The sequence below is a fragment of the Panthera onca genome, chromosome X (genome assembly GCF_046562875.1).
Source record: "Panthera onca isolate mPanOnc1 chromosome X, mPanOnc1 haplotype 2, whole genome shotgun sequence".
Taxonomy (NCBI): domain Eukaryota; kingdom Metazoa; phylum Chordata; class Mammalia; order Carnivora; family Felidae; genus Panthera; species Panthera onca.
In genome coordinates this window covers 97,110,769-97,133,690 of record NC_138357.1, presented here as the reverse complement: position 1 = coordinate 97,133,690, position 22,922 = coordinate 97,110,769, and the positions used below count along the sequence as shown (strand labels likewise).

At 37.5% G+C, this 22,922-nt stretch overlaps 1 protein-coding gene across 3 annotated transcripts in view; it reads left to right on the top strand.

Moving 5' to 3' along the window:
* PRRG1 (proline rich and Gla domain 1) overlaps positions 1-22,922 on the top strand; it is a 316,191-nt gene that overhangs the window by 242,708 nt on the left and 50,561 nt on the right. For all 3 annotated transcript variants that reach the window (XM_081794168.1, XM_081794169.1, XM_081794170.1), the window contains exon 3: positions 9,050-9,210. In XM_081794168.1, coding sequence (XP_081650294.1) covers positions 9,050-9,210 — 161 coding nt within the window. The remainder of the gene's footprint in view (positions 1-9,049; positions 9,211-22,922) is intronic.

The window sequence follows — 22,922 nt, the reverse complement described above, 5'->3', positions numbered from 1 at the left end:
TAAGTGTTAAAAAAAAACTTTCTAAAAAGCATTTTTTATGGAACTAGTTCTAAAACAGACCCTATAATCTACTTCCTTCCTAAACAATATCCTGAACATCATATGGCCCTTTCTTAGTAACTCAGATTCATTATAAACATAATCACTGATGCTCACAGCTTTGGGAGTTGTTAATATGGGAGGTGGTTAGAACCTACTCTAAATAACCCTCAAAGGGTCTTCTCTCTTTGCCTCTGCCTTCAGATTAATCAGCTTTCACTTCTTGTTGCTGTCCGTGTGTTGATCTAGTTCAGCTCACCTCTGCCCCTTCTACCTTTTAGCTGTAATGTGCAGTGAGGCTTTCAAGTCTCATAGTCAGGCTTATGGATGAAGGTTGAATAATTTGATCCTTGATGAGTCTAAGGGAGCTGGGGCTTCCTGTAGGTAAAGCATAAGATAAATTATAATGTAAGACCTTAAAGGGTCATCTCTTGTTTCTGAGTTCATGAGACTAAGTTTATTTGAGTGTTTTCTGCATAAATGATATATTACTATCACAAGGATTATGTAAAATATTGAATAGCTACCTGAACTATCAGATAACCTCAAAATGAATAGAAAGTAATTATTCAGTATGTTTTGTTGTAGCTGTTCCTGATACTCTTTATATACATACATACATATATATATATGTCATGTGTGTAATTTTCTTTTTTTTTTTTAAGTTTATTTATTTTTGAGAGAGACAGAGATAGCGTGAGCCAGGGGAGGGACAGAGAGAGAAACTCTCAAGCAGGCTCTACGCTGTCGGCACAGAGCCTGACACAGGGCTCGAACTCACCAAACTGAGATCATGACCTGAGTCGAAACCTAGAGTCAGACGCTTAACTGACTGAGCCACCCAGGCGCCCCTTGTGTTTAATTTTCATTTCTTATTCTAGCCTTAAGAGCTTCATTGTGGTCTACTGTTAAAATTCTCAAAAAAAATTTTTTTTAATGTTTATCCAATTTTGAGAGAGACCGACAAAGCATGAGCAGGAGAGGGGTGGCAAAGAGAGAGAGAGAGAGAGGGAGACACAGAATCCGAACCAGGCTCCAGGCTCTGAGCTATCAGCACAAAGTGTGACGTGGGGCTTGAACCCATGAACCATGAGATCATGACCTGAGCCAATGTCAGAAGTTTAACTGACCGAGCCCCCCACACACCTCTATTGTTAAAATTCTAATAATGATAGGCTGTCCGCGTACACTTGATCAAACTTGAAGTTAATAAAAGTAAGCATATAACTTATTGTAAAGGGTGCTTCCTTATGATTTTGTTACAAGTGTTAGATCCTTATAAATAAGGACTAGAAATAGACCTTAATTTACGTTCTGAAGAATTTCTGAAAAAATTGTTTAAAGTTTATTTATTTTGAGAGAGAGTACGTGCATGTGTGTGTGTGCTCACAGGGGAAAGGCAAAGAGAGAGGGAGAGAGAATCCCAAGCAGGCCCCATGCTGTCAGCGCAGAGCCCAACACGGGACTCAAACTCTTAAACCATGAGATCATGACCTGAACTGAAACCAAGAGTTGGATGTTTAACCGACTTAGCTACCCAGGTGCCCTGAATTTCTGAAATTTTAAAATCTCATGATATCTCCCAAATATTTATTAATCATCAAAGTATATTGTAGCCACTGGGCAACATTAGGTAATTGGAAGAACCTATGAAATTCTCATAAGGCTTTAATAGTGGCTAAAGGTATGGTGCAGAAGGAGAAAAATGGCTCCTAAGGCCATCTTTAGTCACAGAGGACATGCTTTGTCTTCAATTGTGAACCACCAAGATATGTCTAAGATAACCTTGGTTTCTGGGGAGCCAAGGCACACGTTTACTGAAAATCTTTGCTACTCTACTGATCATAGAGCTGAGAGTAGGCTGCATAATTAGTTAAGTCAGATGCAAACCATCAATCTGTACATTTTTAATAAACAGTCCAGACTAGTGCTGAGTGCCTCCAAGAGAGTTTCAGACTTAAAACAGCACTTTATAAAGCTAGTACATTTCATTCCAAACTTGACCTAGGAGACCAAACTCCCGGGCATCCCTAGTATTAAGCATACAGATTCCCTGCAAGTTAACCCTATCCTTATTCATTTATTGTGTATTTTCTGACTGTATTTTTATTATCAGTTTGGCAGATCTCTTGTTTTTCCTTTTATGGATTAACTGCCACTGTGACAGTGACAATTCATACTACTATTGAGCATTCATTCTTTGCCAAGCCATGAGCAAAGTATCTTATGTACATGACTTCATTTATAACTATGAGATTGGTGCTATTATTTCAATCTCACAGATGAAGAAAGCAAGCTTAGGGTTTTTGCTTTTCTCACATAGCTGTCTACTTTAACAACTTTTTCTTAACTTTATAAATGTGGAACTGATGTCCACCACTGAACGAGCTTGGGATACCAGTGAGATCACATTTGTTACTCAAACAACCACAGCCCCTGGTAATACAAGAATGTCTTTCTTCTTTCCCTGTCAAACCCCATTCCCATGGGAAATTTAAGAACTCTAGGATTACACATTAGGTCTAGAAGAGTAGGTCTTGACTCTTGCATTGAAGAAAAGATAATGGAATGCTAGATTAGTTTGTGAAAAGTCCCCATTTTCTGTTACTCTTGATCTTCTTGCTACTGTTGCTAGTATGTAGTCTTACATCAAAACCCGGGCACCTAAACCAGGCTTTCTGGTACCCAGAACAGTTCCAGGGACACTAAGGGAATCACCACAGTAATTGAGACATAAGTTGCCCTAGCTGGGCTGGCAGTAATTTCTAGCAGTGCTAGAAAATGAAAAGCGAACCTTTTTATGTAGCATTTCACTTACCTGTGCCCACTCCATAATACAGTAGGCCTGATTTCCCAGTGTTTGAGCCATTTAGTGACCTTGTTGTTTCAGTTTTTATATCTCTGGTCTCTTCTACAGGCAGACTCCTAGAACCAGGGTGGCTAACTGAGGAAGAGCTAACTTAGTATAATCTACGACTGAGTGATGTGGCTAGTGATGTTAATCTTATGAGTAATTTATATGAGAGGTTCTGTAACATTGAATCTTCCAAAGGATCTTTGTTTCCTTCTTCAGAGAAGGAACTTCCCCACCCGTTTAAGCTTGGAGTGCCTAATAGATTTGGGAGGCCAATGGCAAGATTCCATGTGTCTCCAGGCCGGAATTTCCCAAACTTTCTGAATTTATGGTGCCTTTAATTGTCAGAGTGATTTTTTTCATAGCAGCCATAGGTTGAAATAAATGCCTAATAATTCCATTTATTAAGTAATTAGGTCCAAACAACTTAATAAGTATTTATATCCTGGCAGCTTAGTAGCCATTTGGAAAAGTAATATACCTAAATTGAAAGAAAGGAATATTTTTATTTCAACTTTAAATAGGCATGCAGTTACTTACAGGATGTGTGTGCCTCTTGGGCACTGTCCAACTTCCCTAACCATTGGAATCGTATTGGATACGGTCACCTCCATTTCCTGTTCCATATTGCTTTTTCATACAGTATGTTTTTTTAACCACAGCTGAAAATCCATCTTCACAAAGGAAATGAATATTGGAACTATCTAATGATGAAAATGTTAACTATCTTAAGCTGGTAGTTTGTGTGGTGTGCAACAGATCTCGAATATCAATGTATTTCCTTCAGAAATACAAAATATCTGCTCATTCTCCATGAATTTGCTGCAGCACCCTCGGGGCCCTTGGTGCATAGTTTGGGTACCAGTATGCTAGTTCCTTGCCAAACCAAGAAGCATCTGGCTTTGCTCTCTTCCCCAAACAGTATGTGTCTAGCTACTCCACTTCTACATAACTATTAGGGGAAATCATATGATTATTTCAGAACAAAAGTTGCTCCAAGGGGAGCATAAATAGAAGTATCCTATACATTTCAAAAGATAGTTTCTCTTGCTAAAAAAGGATGTTCAAGTGCTGTCTCACTAGAAACTTTGCCCTAAATGTATTTATTTCACAACCATATATTATGTTTGCAGTGCTGCTTCATAATTAGAGACACAGTCCATGGTTTCTCAGCTTCTAGTGACTTAGTCTTAAAGCTCCTCCCATTGTGCGTTTTCATTTATTCGACGCTTATCAAATTCTATTCTTACCAAGTTCTTTACCAGGTATTATGAAAGACCGGTTGGATCAAAATACTAATACACAGACTCTGCCCTCAGGAAGCTTACAGTCTTGAGTTTTGATAGGCATATCAAAAATAATAATATAGTTTAATTACTTGCTGTAATTGAGTTATATGCAAATACCTAGAGTCTGTAGCACCTCTAATGACGCGGATAGTAGAACCTGGAGAAAGTTTTTAGAGGCTGTTACATCTGAATAGAATAGGAGTTCATTAAGCAGATGAAATATTAGTACACAATTAGGCATGAAACAAATGGAGAATGGTAAGATTTGGTTTGAATGGAGGGATAAGGTGCATGGTAGGTGTAGTGGCTGAAGAAATTGCCCAATAGCCATATCTTTCCTATCTTTCCCCTTCTTTCCATTCCTGTTGCCACCGTTCTAACACATGGCCTCATTATTTCTCAGTCTGGTCTCTTGTCAGCAGCCTCTTACATAGCCTCTCTCCCTTGAATTTTCTCTTCAACCTACCCATAAATCTGTTGTATTTATACATTTTTCTAAGTAATGAAGTATTGGTCTAAAATCTTGAATGCCATCAAATAGTTTGAATATTTTAGCTTAATATTAAGTGCCTCCATGATATGGCTATTGGCCCCCATTTCCAATTTTATTTTTCACTTCCCATTTTGATTCTTACACTCTGCACCTATTGACCACTCACTGTTCCTTATTTATGTCCCTTGTTTTATTCAGTTCCAAGCCTTCGCACTGTTTTGTTTTCCTAGGATGTCTTTCCTCACCATCTTTGCACATCCCAATCTTACCAGTCCTTAAAAAGGCCAGACCAAAAAAGCTTTGCAGGGGTCCTTTAGGTCATCTAAACATACCTACCCAATAGAACTATGCCTGCTTTCTCACCTTGAGGAGCATCCACCATGGTTAGTCTTGTATTAGAGTTCTTGGTATATCTCTTTTATCTTCATTATCGTTTACACTGAAGAACCTTGTGGGCAGAGGCCTCTGCTAGTCATTTTTGTAACTTGCTATGATCTCCTTGTACATAGTCTGTATTCAGTAAATATTTCCTAAGAAAAAGAATTTTGTTCACCTAAGAGAAAAATGTCAACATTTGTAATGTTAAATAGTGGTTCCTTTAGCAAAATCAGACCCAAGGTGAAAGAACTGATTAGATAATTGGAGTAGAGATTTTTCAAAGGTGGTTCTTAACTTTCAGGCCTTATCATCTGCTGTTTTTCAGGAAATCTTTGTACGTGACTGCACTTGGCTAAAGATTTTTGGCATTAAAATATCAGTTTTAGTATCCTACAATGCATTAAGAAATATATTCTACAACCACCTCTTTTATTTAAGGCAGTAATATAGGTAGTTACATGAGCCATTCTCATTTATTTTTATTCTTTTCTTTTGAAGAGAAAGCACAGGTGAGAGCTATTAGTTTTGAAATCATGAAAAAGTAGTTACATTTTTTTTTTTTTTTAAAAAGTAGTTACATTTTTAAGATAAATATACTTATTTGGTGGGTGTGAATGTGTCAGTCTTACATTTAAATGTTTTCTTTAGTAAGGCTTTTTCCCAGCTGAACCTAAAGAACACATTTTAGGTTTTTCTTTATTTCCTTTAATGAGAAAATTACATGTTTGAATAACACCTCAGTGTTGTGTTCTCATTCTGTATACTTGTCACATTATTTAATCTCTGATACAGGCATACACATGATTCTGGACAGCTGTGGGCTGACTCACACCCTTTGATGAGAAGGAGGAAGAGGGAAGTGATCAACTTTAGTTTTAAACATCACTGCCTTAGTTTTTGAAGTCCAAATACAAGCCCTTGCATCACAGGAAATGCCCAGTATTTTTGGAAAAGATAGTCTGATCTTCTCCTATAGGTCCAAGCTGCCACCTTCTCCTTTATTTTGTTTCCACATTGAAAAAAATCTTAATTCTGGTATCGTTCATTAGATTTCCAAATTGCTTTGATGAGGCCCTACCACAATTTTCTGTTCCCTAGCATATGGCAGACGTAACTAATCTATAAGTGTCTTTCCTATGGGTCAGATTCTTATTCCAGGTAGTATCTTCTAATTGACCAGATTTGGCAAGTAACATAAAATTTACTCGCCAGCTTATTCTAGAGTTCTCAGTATTATATTACTTTGCCTCTCAGTACAAGAAATACACAGAACGTGTTTGTGGAATGTTCTTGGTAATTTGATTAGACTGGGGTTAGAAGAGCTGTGTCCTACTATAGGTTTACTTACAGTTAGTTGTTTAACCTTCTGAATTAGCCTGCTTTCTGGCTACAAGAGTTACCTGCTTTCCTTGACCCCCTTTTCCATGTAGATAGCATAAAAGAAAGTTTTCTCTGAGCAGAATTTAGTTTTTTCTCTTAAAAATCTTAAAATACATTGTTGTTGATTGGCTTATTTTAAAGAAAACTGTCCCAAAAGCCAGGGATATCTTAGACTGTATTAATACATTGTGTTTAAAAACAAGGAATGTTATGGAGTATTGCACTGAGAGTAGGACACTGTATTTTATGAGATAAAGATAGTCCAGAGACTCCTGTCCATTTTATGTGCCCAACACATGAAGAAACTAGACCTGTTTATCCTGGAAAAGAGAAACTTCAGGGGAAATCATTTACCATCTTCATGTATTAGGTGACCTGTTCCATGGAAGGGAATTGTATGTCATTTCAGAGGGCATAACCAATGGCTAGGAAGTTGTTAATTCAGTGAAATGTCCTTTGATAAAGGGCTCAGAGGAGCCCGTATTCAAATAAATATGACAAATGTATTCCTTTTTTGGAGATTTGCAGATACAGATTAAATATATATTAAGGACCCTCAAAAGTCACACAGTAACAGATTTGTTAAATTTGTTAATCCCAACATTCCATAAACACCTTCCTCAGAACTAGTTTTCTAAGGAGCTCACATTTAGATAGTGGTTCTCAGACTATGGTAGTGAGACCAGCAGCATCAGCATTACCTGGGAACTTACGAGAAATACAGCTTCTTAGCCCCACCCCAGACCTGCGGAATCAGAAACTTCGGGAGGTGGGCCCAGCAATCTGTATGACTTAATTCGTGCAGGGAATTGTCATGCTGCCACTGTGAGAAGTAGTGCTAAAAAATTTCACTGCTATTTTCCAACTCAGAGCACCCTTTTAGTTTCATTTCTAGCACTTGCCACAACTTTTATTTTTTACAGTTTCTTCTTAATGATATTCTAGGACTCTGTAATTCATTGTTATAGATAGTTCTCTTTCTGAGGTGTAGAAGGAAGGAAAGTCTTATGAAAGGCCGCTCATAGTTTTCGATCTGGTATCAATTTGGATACTTTGAAGAATCCTAAGTAATGAATCCATATCTTCTGTAAAGTGAAATACACATTTCTATAATGAGGTAAACCTTAAATTCATTGCTATTGTTGCCATTTAAAAACAATTTTTTTAAGTTTATGTATTTATTTTGAGAGAGACAGAGTGAGTGGGGTAGGGGTAGAGAGAGAGGAGGAGAGAGAGAATCCACGCAGGCTCCTCACTGTCAGTACAGAGCCTGATGCGGAGCTCGAACTCACACTGCAAGATCATGACCTGAACTGAAATCTTGGATGCTCAACCGACTGAGCCACCCTGGGAACCCCTATTGTTGCCATCTTTAAAGGAGCACTTAACTGTTTTTCATTTTTCATTTACTTCAAAATGTTCTTTGTAAAATATTGACTTTTCCTTAATATCTTAAAATTATCTGTAATATGCCTTCTCTTATGTTAGTAAGATTAGAGAGTTTTCTGATTTCTTTGCATTAGCAGAGATTAAATTCTTGTAGCATTTTATTTATATGAACAAGTATGACACTTTTAGAAAAGTGAAATTGAAGTATAGTTTAAAATGAATCTGTATGGGGCACCTGGGTGGCTCAGTTGGTTAAGCATCTGACTTTGGCTCAAGTCTTGATCTCGCGGTTTGTGAGTTCTGGCCCCACGTCGGGCTCTGTGCTGACAGCTCAGAGACTGGAGCTTGCTTCCGATTCTCTGTCTCCCTCTCTCTCTGCCCCTCCCTGCTCACACTCTGTCTCTCTGTGTCTCTCAAAAATGAATAAATGTAAAAATTACAAAAATAAAATGAATCTGTATGTTAAAATAGAAATAATTCCCCATAAGTATACATATAACTAGTGCCTTATTTATTTTACTGGGTATCATAAATGTGCATTTTGAGTGTTTATATGAAATGTCTCTAGTGTTTATGCAGAAGAATTTTTTTTTTCTGTAGGACAGTGAAATTGGGTTAAATATGTTAAAATATCACAATATATTTACTTTAAGTGTACTTAGAACAAAATAATTAGTGTTCCTTGGAATGAATTATGGCCAAATTTATCTTAATTTCTTGATGCTATTTTGTCATCCCTTCCCTTCATACAAGCAGGGGTTCTCTGGGTTTATGTTGCTAGGTCAGTCGCAGCTTTATTTAGGTTTATTTAGAGGGACAAAGACTGGTAGTCTGGAGACTGGATTTTGATTCGGTTGCTGCTGTGCAACAGCAGAATGCCCGGGAGGTAATCCACTTACAACAGTGAGTATAAGCAGTGGAATCGCTATTACTATATTTAAACGCCGATGGTTGGCAGGAATGTGCTAAAGTCTGAATCTAACAGCTAATTATGTCACTGTCCCTGCCCAGGGCAACTGCTACTGAAAGGACATGCTCACGTGATGAGGAAGACAGCAGAGGTGGTGGTTTGGAGCTAAATGTTACTTTGTTGCTGACTCACGGGAAGAGGTTCAGGATGTTGGCTGTGGTTTCTAAAGAGCACCCAGCCGTTTTCACCTTGTGTATGAAGTTTCCACGTGTTTTTTTAAATTCTAATTTTATGCTTATTATTTTCTCTCTCCTTAGTTTTCCTCACAGGAGAAAAAGCCAATTCAGTATTGAAACGCTACCCAAGAGCTAATGGACTTTTTGAAGAAATAAGACAGGGCAACATTGAGCGTGAATGCAAAGAAGAAATCTGCACATTTGAAGAAGCAAGAGAAGCTTTTGAAAATAATGAGAAAACTGTAAGTACACTGGCAATTTTTAAGAGCCGTTCACAAGCTTTGCCTACCTTTTGGATGGATGTCTGCAGTCTGCATTCCCAAATGGCGTGCATTGCTACCAATTACAAATCGATCCCACACTGCCTTTGTGAAGAACTCTGCAAGTGGCATCTAACTAAGAATACTCTGTGGATAGTAGAGCCAGGTTCACTTCCCCGTGTGTTGGTCTGTCTTCCAGGGCCCTGTTTCCACAGGACTCTGCTGAGCTCAGATGGATCACCCTGGCAGGGGGGGAAGCACTTGTTTCACACAAGGCTCTGTTGGGGAACAATATAGATATCATCACCTGACTCTGCTTAATCAGTGAGAAAGAGTGGACGAAGCTAATAGAGGCTGACACGGTTTTAAAAATCTTTTACTCCTGGGGCGCCTGGGTGGCTCAGTCGGTTGAGCGTCCGACTTTGGCTCAGGTCATGATCTCACGGTTTGGGGGTTTGAGCCCCACGTCGGGCTCTGTGCTGACAGCTCAGAACCTGGAGCCTGCTTCAGATTCTGTGTCTCCCTCTCTCTCTCTCTGTCCCTCTCAAAAGTAAATAAACATTAAAAAACATTTTTTACAAATAATAAAAATCTCTTTCTTGTAGTACAAAAGAAAAGACATATCTATTTTTGAACTCAGCTCCCTTCCCCACTTTAAGAAAAACCCCTGTTCACCACTCTTTACTCTAGAGGGCATGCTCTTCCAGGAGAGCGGGGCTGGAAATGCAAACGGCAGTGGTGTAAATTCTGTGGAACTGCTCTGCACTTGGAAATTACATTACCAGAGGTAGCCAGCATATAAAGATCCATTCCCGTGCACCGACCTTGAAAATAACACTGGGTGCTAAACAAGTGATGTTAGATGTGCTTAGAGGGACAGCATTTATGTCTTAGAAGCAGCAGATACAGAAGTTTTAATGAAAGGGGTTTTGATCTTTTGTTATGTAGAAAAGGACCCAGGAGGTAAGAGGAAGGAGCTCCAGGAGAGAGGATCAGGGAAGCATCATTGTTGTATTCCATGTGTGCATAGCAAAAACAGAGTGTATAAATTGATAAACTGTGAGCATCAGTTTTTATGTTTTTATTGTTTTACTGAAGTATAATTGACATACAGTACTAATTAGTTTCAGGTATGCAACATATTGATTGGGCAATTGTATGCATTATTTAATGCTTACCACCATGAGTGTGGTCATCTTTTGCCACCATACAAAGTTATTGTTATTACAGTATTATTGGCTATGTTCCCTATGGTGTACTTTTCTTGACTGTGACTTAACTTATTTTATCATTGGAAGTTTTTATCTGTTAATACAGTTATCTATTTTGCCCATCCCTTCACCCACCTCCTATCTGGCAACCACCAGCCTGTTCTCTGTATTTAAGGGTATATTCATTTGTTTTGTTTTTTAGATTCCACATATAAGTGAAATCATAGAGTATTTGTCTTTCTCAGTCTGGCTTATTTCACTTGGCTTAATACCCTCTCCGTCCATGTTATTGTAAATGACAAGACCTCATTCTTTTTTTATGGCTGAGTAGTGTTCCATTGTGTGTGTGTGTATGTACCACATCTTCTTTATCTGTTTGCCTATCATTGGACACTTAGGTTGCTTTTATATCTTGGCTATTGTAAATAATGCTGTAGCAAACATCAGGATGCATATATCTTTTCAAATTAGTGTTTTTATGTTCTTTGGGTAAATACCCAGTAGTGGAAGTTACTGGGTTATATTTCTATTTCTATTTTTTTTTTTTTTTTTTTGAGAAACCTCCATACTGTTTTCCACAGTTGGTGTACTAATTTACATTTCCACCAACAGTGCACAAGGCTTCCTTCTCTCCACATCCTTGTCAACACTTTATTTCTTGTCTTTTTGACAGTAGCCAATCTGAAAGGTGTGAAGTGTTATCTCGTTGTGGTTTAATTTGCATTTTCCTAATGATGAGTTATGTTGAGCATCTTTTTATGTGTCTGTTGGCCATCCATATGTCATCTTTGACAAAATGCCTTTTCACATTCTCTGCCCATTTTTAAATTTGATTGGCTATTTGTTTAAAGTAGTTTTTAAATCTTACTTAAATCCCACAATCAAAAACAAACAAAAAAATCATCATCCATAATCCCATCATGCACTCACAAAAGCACTGTTATTGGGCTTTTAATTTCTTTTTGCCTTTTTTCCCCCTGCATCTGCTTAGTCCTTATTTGTTTTATTTTACATATTTATTTTTTCTTCTTATAAAATTAATATATGTTCATTGTAGGGAATTTGAAAATATAGTAAAACATGAAATGAATAAATCATTTCAATATTTAGCATCATCAGTTTTGTAATTTTGGTATATATTCTGGCCTATTTTTAATAAATAGATAATTAAAAATTTTTTTAATGTTTATTCATTTTTGAGAGACAGAGACAGAGTGCAGACAGGGGTGGGGCAGAGAGACAGGGAGACAGAGAATCGAAAACTGAGCTGTCAGCACAGAGCCCAGTGTGGGGCTTGAACCCACGAACCGTGAGGTCATGACTTGAGCTGAAGTCAGACGCTTAACCAACTGAACCACCCAGGTTCCCCATACACAGGTAATTTTTAAAGAACAGTAGTATTGTAGTATAAATAGTGCTTTGTAGCATGCAGTTTTTAATAAAAACTGGCTCATGTTTTTAAAACAAGCAAAACTTCGTTTTTGATATTATCTTTTATCAAAAAATACAAATTTTAGGTATTCTATCATCTTCATAAAGCCAGAGTTTTCATCCTGCTTTGTCATTCTCCTTTAAAGGAAAGGTAAGAACTTTAGTGGGAAGATACTTTGAAAGTATGTAAGTCTTCTGTTCTTCATCAGACTTCTGCCCACTAGTTTTAATATCTGCTATTGATGATTTTTGACTGAATCAATTATAGTTTCCAGTGGTGATTTCTAACTCCATCCTGTGTACATTTGTTAGTTGACATTCCGCTATGGGCAGGAACAATCTAGCTAGCTAGCTATACAGACCTAAAGATTACTTTATTCAAGAGCTATAATCCATTATTACAGACTCAAAGATTACTTTATTCAAGAGCTATAATCCATTATTGTCAATGTTTTGGTCAAATTGTCCCATATTTGGCTAATGGAGGTTTCTTCAGACTGGTTCTCTGCTTCTTTGACATTATCATTTTTTAAAGCACTTTTTTACTTTTTGGGTGAGCAAAATGTTCCAGGATCATCATGTACTTCCCTGCCCCCGCCTTGGAATTGGCTATTTCTGTGAGGAGCCTTGGTTACTTTTATTAGAAATAGTATTTAGAAATCAAGATGTAGTAGCTAGTATATTCTCATTGCTATGAATGTACCATTGCTTCTGGGCCTTCCAGCACCAGAACTTGGGGGAAAAAATCACAAACACATGTATATGTACAAAAATGTGAACTTACAGATTCATCCTACTGCTCTCCAATTCCAGTACCCCTCAGGGTTCTTATTTGTTTCCCCTTTCTGTATTTGTAGATGAGATGGAGATATTCTCTGTTTTTTTGACAGTGAGAACCGTGGCTCCCAATAACATCAATATATTATCTCATTTACTCAGTCCTACAGCACACACAGAGTGGTTTCAGAATTATAATACTAATACCATAGTGGGGAGAGGGACAACTTTTATATTCATTCATTCATCCATATCATTCCATATGTATTCAGAGATTATTCTGTTTTTTAGAAGCTGTATACTACTTTCTTATAAGGATGTGCCAGTGTATTCAACCAGTCAACTGTATTTGGGTATTAACTAGTTTTGAGTATTTTTGTACTTTACAGATAATGCTGTAATATATAATTTTGTGCTTCTGTATTTTTGCATTATTGGAAGTGGATCTTCAGGGTGAATTACAAGTGGATTGGTGGTCAAAGGGTTAATGCATATGTAGTTTTGTTAGATATTGCCAGAATGCCCTCAATAAGGGTTGTACCATTTTGTACTCCCACCAGATATTTGAGAATGAAATATATATATTTTATGACAGTCTTAACAGCAGAGAGTATCTAGAAAATTTTGACATGTTTGTCAAGTCATTGGGTGAGATGTGATATTTTGATGTTGTTTCTGCTTAGGAGTGAAGTGGCATATTTTGCCATGTGTTTTACGGGCCATTTTTATATCTATCTTGTGAATTGTCTTTGTCTTTTGCCCACTTTTCTATCCGGTTTCTGATCTTTTTTTCCCCTCAGTTTCTAAAAAGTATTTTAGAGATATTTGTTTTTATTGGTGATGTGTATTTCATATATTTGCTTGCAATTGTCATTTATATTTTGACTTTGCTTATGGGTTTTTAATGCATTTTTTTCATTTTCATTATAGCCATAAGTTAAACACATATTTTATTGAATATAGATTTTTGATCATAGTCAACAATCTTTATTTATACCCTAGGGATAGAGGAATTCACAGTTTCTTCTTACAAATATACTTGAGTTTTGACATTGAGATCTCTGTTTCACTCACTGTTTATTCTTGAGTATGGCATGAATTATGGATATAATCTTTTTCACATGCTATTCAGTTGTCCAAAGACCATTTTTTATACAATCCTTCTTTGCTTCAGTGATTTTAGTTACCCTTTATCGTATTCCTAAATTCAATATATACTTAATTGATTTCTAGATTTTATATTCTAGTTCATTGGTCCATCATTCTGCTAGAATGCCATTACCACACTGCTTTAATTAGAGAGGATTTTCAGTGTATTTTAGTATAAATTAGAACCAGTTCCCCTTATATGCTCCTCTTTTCCAATGTTTTGTGAGCTATTCTTGCATGCCTGCTTTTCCATATAAATTTTAGCATTAATTTGTCTAGCTCCAGAAAAAATAATTTGTCAGTATTTTTATTGGGATTTCTTTTAGTCTGTAAATTAACTTAAGGGAAACTAACATCTTGAAGATATTAAATCACCTTCTCCAAGAGGAAATTTCTTTCTTTTGGTTGAAATCAACATTTCTGTCTTGCAGGAATGTTTTGTAGTTTGCATCATACAAATTGTGCACATTTTTTGGGTGGGCCCCTGAGTATTATTACTCTGTTGCTATTATACATGGGGTGTTCTTTTCCATGGTATATTCTAACTGGTTATTATTTGTGTATGTGTAAGCTACCAATTGTTTTAAACCTTGCTGAGTTAAATTGGCTTATGATTAGCCACAAATATTTAAAGTGTACAATTTGGTAAGTTTTAACATATGCACACATCTGTGAAACCACACTGTGAATCACTACAACCAACATAGTAAACAAATGCATCATTCTCAAAAGTTCCTTCTTGCCTCATTATAATTCCTCCTTCCTCTCCCCACGATCACCACCACCCCAGGCAGTGATTGATCTGATTTCTGTTACTATAGTTTAAATTTTCTAGAGTTTTCTATGAGTGAAATCATGCATTGACTTCTTTTAGTTGGCATTGATTATGTTCAGATGCATCCATATTGCACATATCAATAGTTCATTCATTTTTATTGCTGAGTAGTACATTATTGTATGTATATGGACATTTGGGTTGTTTCCATTTGGGGCTGTTACAAATAAAACTGCTGTGAAGACTCATGTGCTAGGCTATTGACTTCTTTCAAAAATATATTTATTTAAATTCAAGTTTGTTAACATACAGTGTAGTATTGGTTTCCGGAGTAGAGCCCAGTGATTCAATGCTTACATATAACACCAAGTGCCCATCCCAGCCAGTGCCTTTCTTAATTCCCATCACCCATCTAGCCCATCCTCCCCCCACATCCCCTCCAGCAACCCTCATTTTGTTGTCTGTCTTTAAGAGTCTCTTATGATTTGCCTCCCTTTTTGTTTTTATCTTATTTTTCCTTCCCTTCCCCTATGTTCATCTGTTGTGTTTCTTAAATTCCACATATGAGTGAAATCATATGATATTTGGCTTTCTCTGACAGACTTATTTCACTTAGCATAATAACACTAGTTCTATCCACATTGTTGCAAATGGCAAGATTTCATTCTTTTTGATCGCCATGTAGTGTGTGTGTGTGTGTGTGTGTGTGTGTGTACACACACATACCACATCTTCTTTATCCATTTGTCAGTCAGTGGACATTTGGGTTCTTGCCATAATTTGGCTGTTGTTGATGGCGCTGCTATAAACTTTGGGGTGCATGTGCCCCTTCAAATCAGCATTTTTATATTCTTTGGGTAAATACCTGGTAGTATGCAATTGCTGGATCGTAGAGTAGCTTTATTTTTAATTTTTTCGAGGAACTTCCATATTTACAATCGCACCAAAACCTGTAAGATAGCTAGGAATAAACTTAACCAAAGAGGTAAAAGATTTGTACTCTGAAAACTATAGAAGGCTTATGAAAGAAATAGAAGAAGACACAAAGAAATGGAAAAACATTTAATGCTCATGGATTGGCAGGACAAATATTGTTAGAATGTCTCTACTGCCCAAAGCAATCTACACATTCAATGCAATCTGTATCAAAATAACACCAGCATTCTTCACAGAGCTAGAACAAACCATCCTAAAATTTGTATGGAACCACAAAAGACCCCGAATAGGTATTGACTTTTTTAAATTAACAAACCATATATTTATTTTGATATGAGACCTAAGAAATCTCATGGCCAAAGTTATACTTCCACAGATGCATTCTGTTTTTTAAACTTTTTATTTTGAGATAATTATAGAGTCACAGAAAATTACAAAGATAATACAGAGTGGTCCCATTGTAGACTTTAACCCAGTTTTCTCCAGTGGTTATATCTATAAGTGTAGTACAGTATCAAAACTAGGAAACTGACATTGGTACACTCTGTGTATATAGTTCTGTGCCATCTTGTCACTTGGGTAGATTCTTGTCATCACCACTACAGTTAAGATTCAGAATTCTGTCATCATCAAAAAATCTTCCCTTGATAGTCACATACCTCCTCTTCCACCACCATCCCTAACCTTTGGTAATCACTGATCTGTTCCCCACCTCTATAATTCTGTCATTGCAAGAATGTTATATAAATGGAATTATATAATATGATATGGAATCTTTTGATATTGGCTTTTTACACTCAGTATAATGCTTCTGAGATTCATCCAAGTTGTATGTATCAGTAGTGCATTCCTTTTTATTTCTGAGTAGTATTCCATTGGTATGGATGTACCATAGTTTGTTGAAGCATTCATTAATTGAAGGACATCTGGGTTGTTTGCAATATTGGCTATTACTTAGAAAGCTGATGTAAATATTTGTTTGTAGGTTTTTTTGTATACCTAAGTTTTTATTTCTCTTTGGTAAATCCCCAGGAATATAGTTGTTGGGTTGTGTGGTAAGTATATATATAACTCTTAAGGGCACGGACAAACTAATTTGTCATTATACAGATTACCATTTTACATTTCCCCCAGCAATATTTGAGTGATCCAGTTTCTCTGCATACTCACCAGCACTTGGTGGTGTTTATTTTAGTCATTCTGATAGGTGTATAGTGATGTCACATTGTGGTTTTAATTTCCATTTCCTTAATGGCTAATGATGTCAAACATTTTTTCATATATTTATTTTCTATTTATATATTCTCTTTTGTGAAATCTCCCTTCATGTCTTTTGCTTATTTTCTAGTTGGATTGTTTTCCTTTATTATTGAATTTTGAGAATTCTTTATATATTCTAGATACAAATCCATTGTCAGATACATGTTTAGTAGGCTATTGATTTTTATGTGTTAATTGTATATCTTACTTACTCCTCTGACCCCTTGTATTGCTTTCAAGGTGAACAATATTTTTAATGCTTAGCTTTCTGGCCATTATGCATCTCAGTGCTTCTATGTGTCCTTTCCTCTGCATAGAGATAGGATGCTGCATTTCAGCACTCTTTGAAGCAAATAGAGGAAACTCCTTCAGCAATTGCTCAAGCAATTCTCTGCACTTTCCAGCATCATCTTTTCCCCTCTGATAGATTCATTCTCATTAGTCTACACGCCTTTTAAAAAAAACCTCTCTTCACCCCACATCCCCCTCCAGCAACTACCTTCTGTCTTGAAACTCTGTTCTGTCTGTATTCACTCCCCTGATGGGGTTTCCTAGTCTCATGGCTTGAAAGGGTAATGATTCCAAAATTTATATCCTGGAGGGCCACCCTGCACTGCAAAACTATGTGACTGCTTACTAAGCATCTCCTCTTGGAATCCTTAAACTCTACATAAACAAATTCATGTCCCTTCCAAAACAATCTGCTTCTACCACAGCCTTTCTGATCTCAGTAAGTGGTAACTGTCTTTCCAGCCATCTCTTTACTAAGCCCCCAAACCTTGTTGTTATTCCTGACTCTTCTATTTCATATTCACATCTCATCTGCTGATAGTGTTGGTTCTAACATGAAAATATATTCAGAACCTAACCACATTTTAACTCTCTCTACTTGTTACCACTTTACATCCCAGCCATCACTCTCTCATCTGTATGATTTCTTGCCCCCCCTTTTGTTGTTGATTCTCAAAACAGCAAGGCAGAGTGATCTTTTAAAGTACCTTGTCTGTAATGGTGTTCCATGTTAGTAAACGTCGAAGTGCTCAGAATCACCCAGAAGGCACTATGCTAGCAGTCCCCATCTTGCTCCACTCCACTCATTCACTGTGGCTGCAGTTTCTTCTTTACCACATCTCCTATGACACTCCACTCTTCACTCACTTTGCTCTGGCTTTCTTGTGGCTCCGTACATATACACAGAACATGTCCTGCCTCATGACTTTGGCACTTGTATTTTCCTCTTCCTGATAGATATGTCTGAGCTCGCTCACCACTCTCAGGTAAAGTTTACATTCTCAATGAGGACATATCTTACCTTAAATTGCAACCTCTTGCCCCTTCTGTGAATTTTCCTTTCTAGCACCTATCACCGTCTGACATTTGTTGTTTTTATTTATTGTTACCCTCCCTTGAGAACTGTTAGCTTTATAACAGCAGCGTTTCTTGTCTGTTTTGGTCATAGCTATGGTCCTTACAATATAAAACAGTGCTGGCACGTAATAGGAATTAATTAAATATTTGATGAATGAAAGAAGGAACAACTGGATTGGCATATTATGAGATACATTTATTTCATAGGAAGTAGCTATCTAAAACTTATTCACAAATTAGCTGATACATGTGGACTTAATTTTAAAAGTTTTTTTTATTGGTGTTAGGTTCCTTTCCTTCTTTATATAATAGTGTAATAGAAATGGTTTCTAATCCTTAATCTGTTTCAGTGTTTGTTATATGTTAAGAAGGATCTGCTCTGTATTAAGAAACACTGAACAACACAGTTTCATCTTTGAAGTTCATGATTGATTAATTACGACAGTGAAGAAAATGATTGACTTTTGTGATTTGCTTACTGTTAGACTACTTATCAAATAACTATCTTTTTGTTTACTAAAATTTATTACTCAGAACAGGTTTATTCATACCTATTTTCATCATCCCCAAATCTGAAGTGTGTTAATTTAGAAGTATTCTTTCAGTAGGATGGGGTGGGGTTTTTTTCGTCATATTTTATCTAATTTGGAACACAAGTCTAATTATAACATACAATGGAAGCAAATGTACTTTGTGGTTCTCATTTTCACCATGTAGAGATTTGGCCAGATTTAATCAGATTTATCTGCTGAGTACCTGCTGTATAACAGACACAGGACATAAAACAATGATTAAGCTGACCTTCCATCATGGCATTTGAGATGTGATAGAGACAGCCTGTGTACACACAGAATCTCACATAAGCAGTAGTTATCAGAATTCTGTGCCAAAATCCTTGGCCTTCAGAATGACACGGACCTGATTTGGTGTCTCAACTCTGCCACCTACTGACTGGTATTGCTTTGTGCAAAATCTATACCTTTCTAGGCATCATTTTCCGTATCTTTTAAAAAGGAGAAATTATACCTACAGCTTTAGGTTTGTGGCTGTGCACTTAGCTTAGTGCTTGGCACAGACAATGCTCCCAGTAAATAAATTCTATTCTAGTTTTTAGGTGCTCAATTGCAGTCACTTTATTTAGGAATCATTATTTGATCTCTTCCATTATTTTGTTTTTTCCTTTCTCTTAGCCCATCAGGGTGCTTTGCATGTTAGAACTTTAAATTTTGAGCTAACATGAATAAAGTATTAGTGATTCTTTAAAACATCTATTTCAGAACTTTTCTTCACAAATTACTTCTAGTTTATTTGTGCTTGACTTTTCTTTTTTTTTTTTACGTTTTTTTTTTTTTTTTTTTTTTTTTGAGACAGAGAGAGACAGAGCATGAACGGGGGAGGGGCAGACAGAGAGGGAGACACAGAATCGGAAGCAGGCTCCAGGCTCTGAGCCACCAGCCCAGAGCCTGACGCGGGGCTCGAACTCACGGACCGCGAGATCGTGACCTGAGCTGAAGTCGGACGCCCAACCGACCGAGCCACCCAGGCGCCCCAATGTGCTTGACTTTTCAAAATAGTTGTCCTTAGAGTTGACTAGAGTGCACAAGAATCAGGTTGGCTGCTTGTCAAAACTGCATAGTTCTACCTAGCATCTTGATCCGGGTTTCTAATACTATTCCACCAGTAAAAGAAAAAACCACGACTCTTTGAGGGGAATGGCTGATTCTAGGGCTGAGGCAATGAGAATACACGATGAATTGGAGTATATTGTATTACTAGAAAGTAAGAAAGTGCTAAAAAAGAAAAAAAAAGAGTGGGAGGATGTCAGGGGGACACAGGAGCCAACTTGAAGGAGCTCCCAGTGGCCAAAGCTGGAACAATTTGAGTAACAAGTAATGTAGTATTGGGTTATAAACCAAAGCATATAGTAAATGCATCAGAGTCCCCAATGATATAAATGAGTGAAAAAATAAATAGGTGAGAAAAATACATAGTACACAATAATTCCAAATTATGTATACAAATACTCCCATCTCTAGGAGGCAGAACTTTATTCTCTGCCTTTCTTGTGTGTAGCTTGGGTTTAAGGATCCGTTCCCAAGAAATAGAGTATGGAAAGTGCTGGGAAAGAACTTACAGTGGACAAACCTGGCAGATACTCCCTTGACCAGGTGATCAAGGTTAGTATCATCAGTGATAAGTCATGATGTATATCATGTGATGAGAAGGGAATTCACTTCTGTGGTATTTTCCCCACAAACCCATAACCTCAATGGGATCATGAGAAAATTACCAAAGACATCCAAATTGAGAGACATTCTCTAAAATACTTGACTCCTCAAAACTGGCAAGATCATGAAAAAGAGGAAAAGGCTGTCTCAGACCAGAGGAGACTAAGTAGACATAATGATTAAATGCATTGTGGATTTGGGGTGCCTGGGTGGCTCAGTCGGTTAAGGGTCTGACTTTGGCTCAGGCCATGATCTCACAGTCTGTGGGTTTGAGCCCCGCATAAGGCTCTGTGCTGACTCAGAGCCTCGAGCCTGCTTTGGATTCTGTGTCTCCTTCTCTCTCTGCCCTTCCCCAACTCATGCTGTCTCTTTCAAAAATAAATAAACATTAAACAAAATTTAAAAAAAATAAACGCAGTATGCATTGGATTGTGGATCACAGTCATTAGTGGGAAAACTACTGAAATCCAAATCAGCTGTTAATAATAATGGACCAGTTTTGGATCACTATTTCTTTTTAAAAATTTTTTAAAAATATTTATTTTTATTTTATTTTTTTAATGTTTATTTATTTTTGAGAGAGACAGAGACAGAATGCGAGTGGGTTAGGGGCAGAGAGAGAGGGAGACACAGAATCCGAAGCAGGCTCCAGGCTCTGAGCTGTCAGCACAGAGCCCGACGCGGGGCTCGAACTTGCGAGCTGTGAAATCATGACCTGAGCCGAAGTTGGATGCTCAACTGACTGAGCCACCCAAGCAGGCACTCCAATATTTATTTATTTTTGAGAGAGAAACAGAGTGCAAGTGGGGGAGGTGCAGAGAGAGAGGGAGACACAAAATCCAAAGCAGGCTCCATGTTCTGAGCTGTTAGCACAGAGCCCGATGCAGGGCTCAAACTCAAAAACTGTGAGATCATGACCTGAACGAAGTTGGATGCTTAACCAGCTGAGCCACCCAGGTGCCCCTAGTTCACTATTTCTAACAAATATACCATTCCAATGTAAGATGCTAATGTTAGTGGATACTGGCTGAGGAGTATAGGAAAGTACTTTGTACTGTCATTGCAACTTTGCTATAAATCTAGAATTACTACAAAATAAAATTTATTTTAAAAAAGCACATTTTAGGGTCCATAGGTCTCCAGGGGGCCAGGGAACTTCCTTTCATGAGCAGTCTTAGGGATTCTAAGGTGGGTGATCAGCAGATAACATTTTATAACATTGTGAAGCAAGTGGTTCAACTAAAACCTCTTAGTTGGAATACTCAAAAAGCTTTGCACCCAGGGGTGTGGATGATTGTCCTTTCTGGGTGCATCATTGCAAGTCTTTATTCCTATTCCCTGGGTGCTCCATGCTCTACTCCACCCCAAGCTTTAGGTTGCATTTTAGAAACTGAGTCAGTAATATCCAGGCGTTTTATTTTTTTTTAATTTTTTTTAACATTTTTATTTATTTTTGAGACAGGGAGAGACAGAGCATGAACAGGGGAGGGTCAGAGAGAGGGAGACACAGAATCTGAAACAGGCTCCAGGCTCTGAGCTGTCAGCACAGAGCCCGACGCGGGGCTCGAACTCACGGACTGTGAGATCATGACCTGAGCCGAAGTCGGCCGCTTAACCGACTGAGCCACCCAGGCACCCCATATCCAGGCGTTTTAGACCTTAAGTCCAACTATTGCTTTTTCGATAATACCTGTCATTCCAAAGTGTTGCTATTTAAATTTGTTTTGTGTGAAAATTGTTGAAAGAGAAGTTGAAGAAAAAACTATGCAGCGCCCCTTAATACTAGGTTTTGTTACAAAAGTTACACCGGAGATCTCAATTTAGAGCCTATGGCAGGAGATAGCATGTAAACACTTTTGGGTGGGAATAGCAATTACAAGAAGTGTTCAGTGTCTGAGATATTTTAGAGTTAGTCGCTAGTTGCCCAGAGATTTCTCATCACACTTTCAGGCCCAAACTCAGATACTTTGGCATCATCAGGGAAATTCCTATTTCACTTAGCCTCTGATGGCACTCGAGCCACTGATTCAGAACTTTGCCCTTTGAGGGATGATGGACTTCAGTAAAGAAAGGAGGTAGGAATCAAGTTTGGGCATAGACACATAGGCAAATGTGGGGCATTGCTGCCACCATCTCCTAGCCATATTCTGCATTTTCATCCACATCTTCCCTAGGCCCATCCTGGGGCTTCCTAGTGGGGCTTCTTCACTACTTCTTTTGGGATTTCCTGAGAGAGTAAATTAGGCAGGGCCAAAGTATGTTATTTTGTGTGTATTTTGAAATTCCCTGTCTTGTTCCTGATCATAGAGGAAAAGTGTCAGTTTTTCACCATTGAGTATGATTTTAGCTGTGGGTTTATCGTTTGTGGCCTTTAATATGTTGAGGTATATTCCCTCTATACCCACTTTGTTGAGAGTTTTTATCATGAATGGATATCAGATATTGCCAGATGGCTTTTCTGTATCTATTGAGATGATCATATAATTTTTATCCTTTATTTTGTGAATGTGGTGTATCACATTGGTTGATTTGCGAATATTCATTCATCCTTGCATCCCT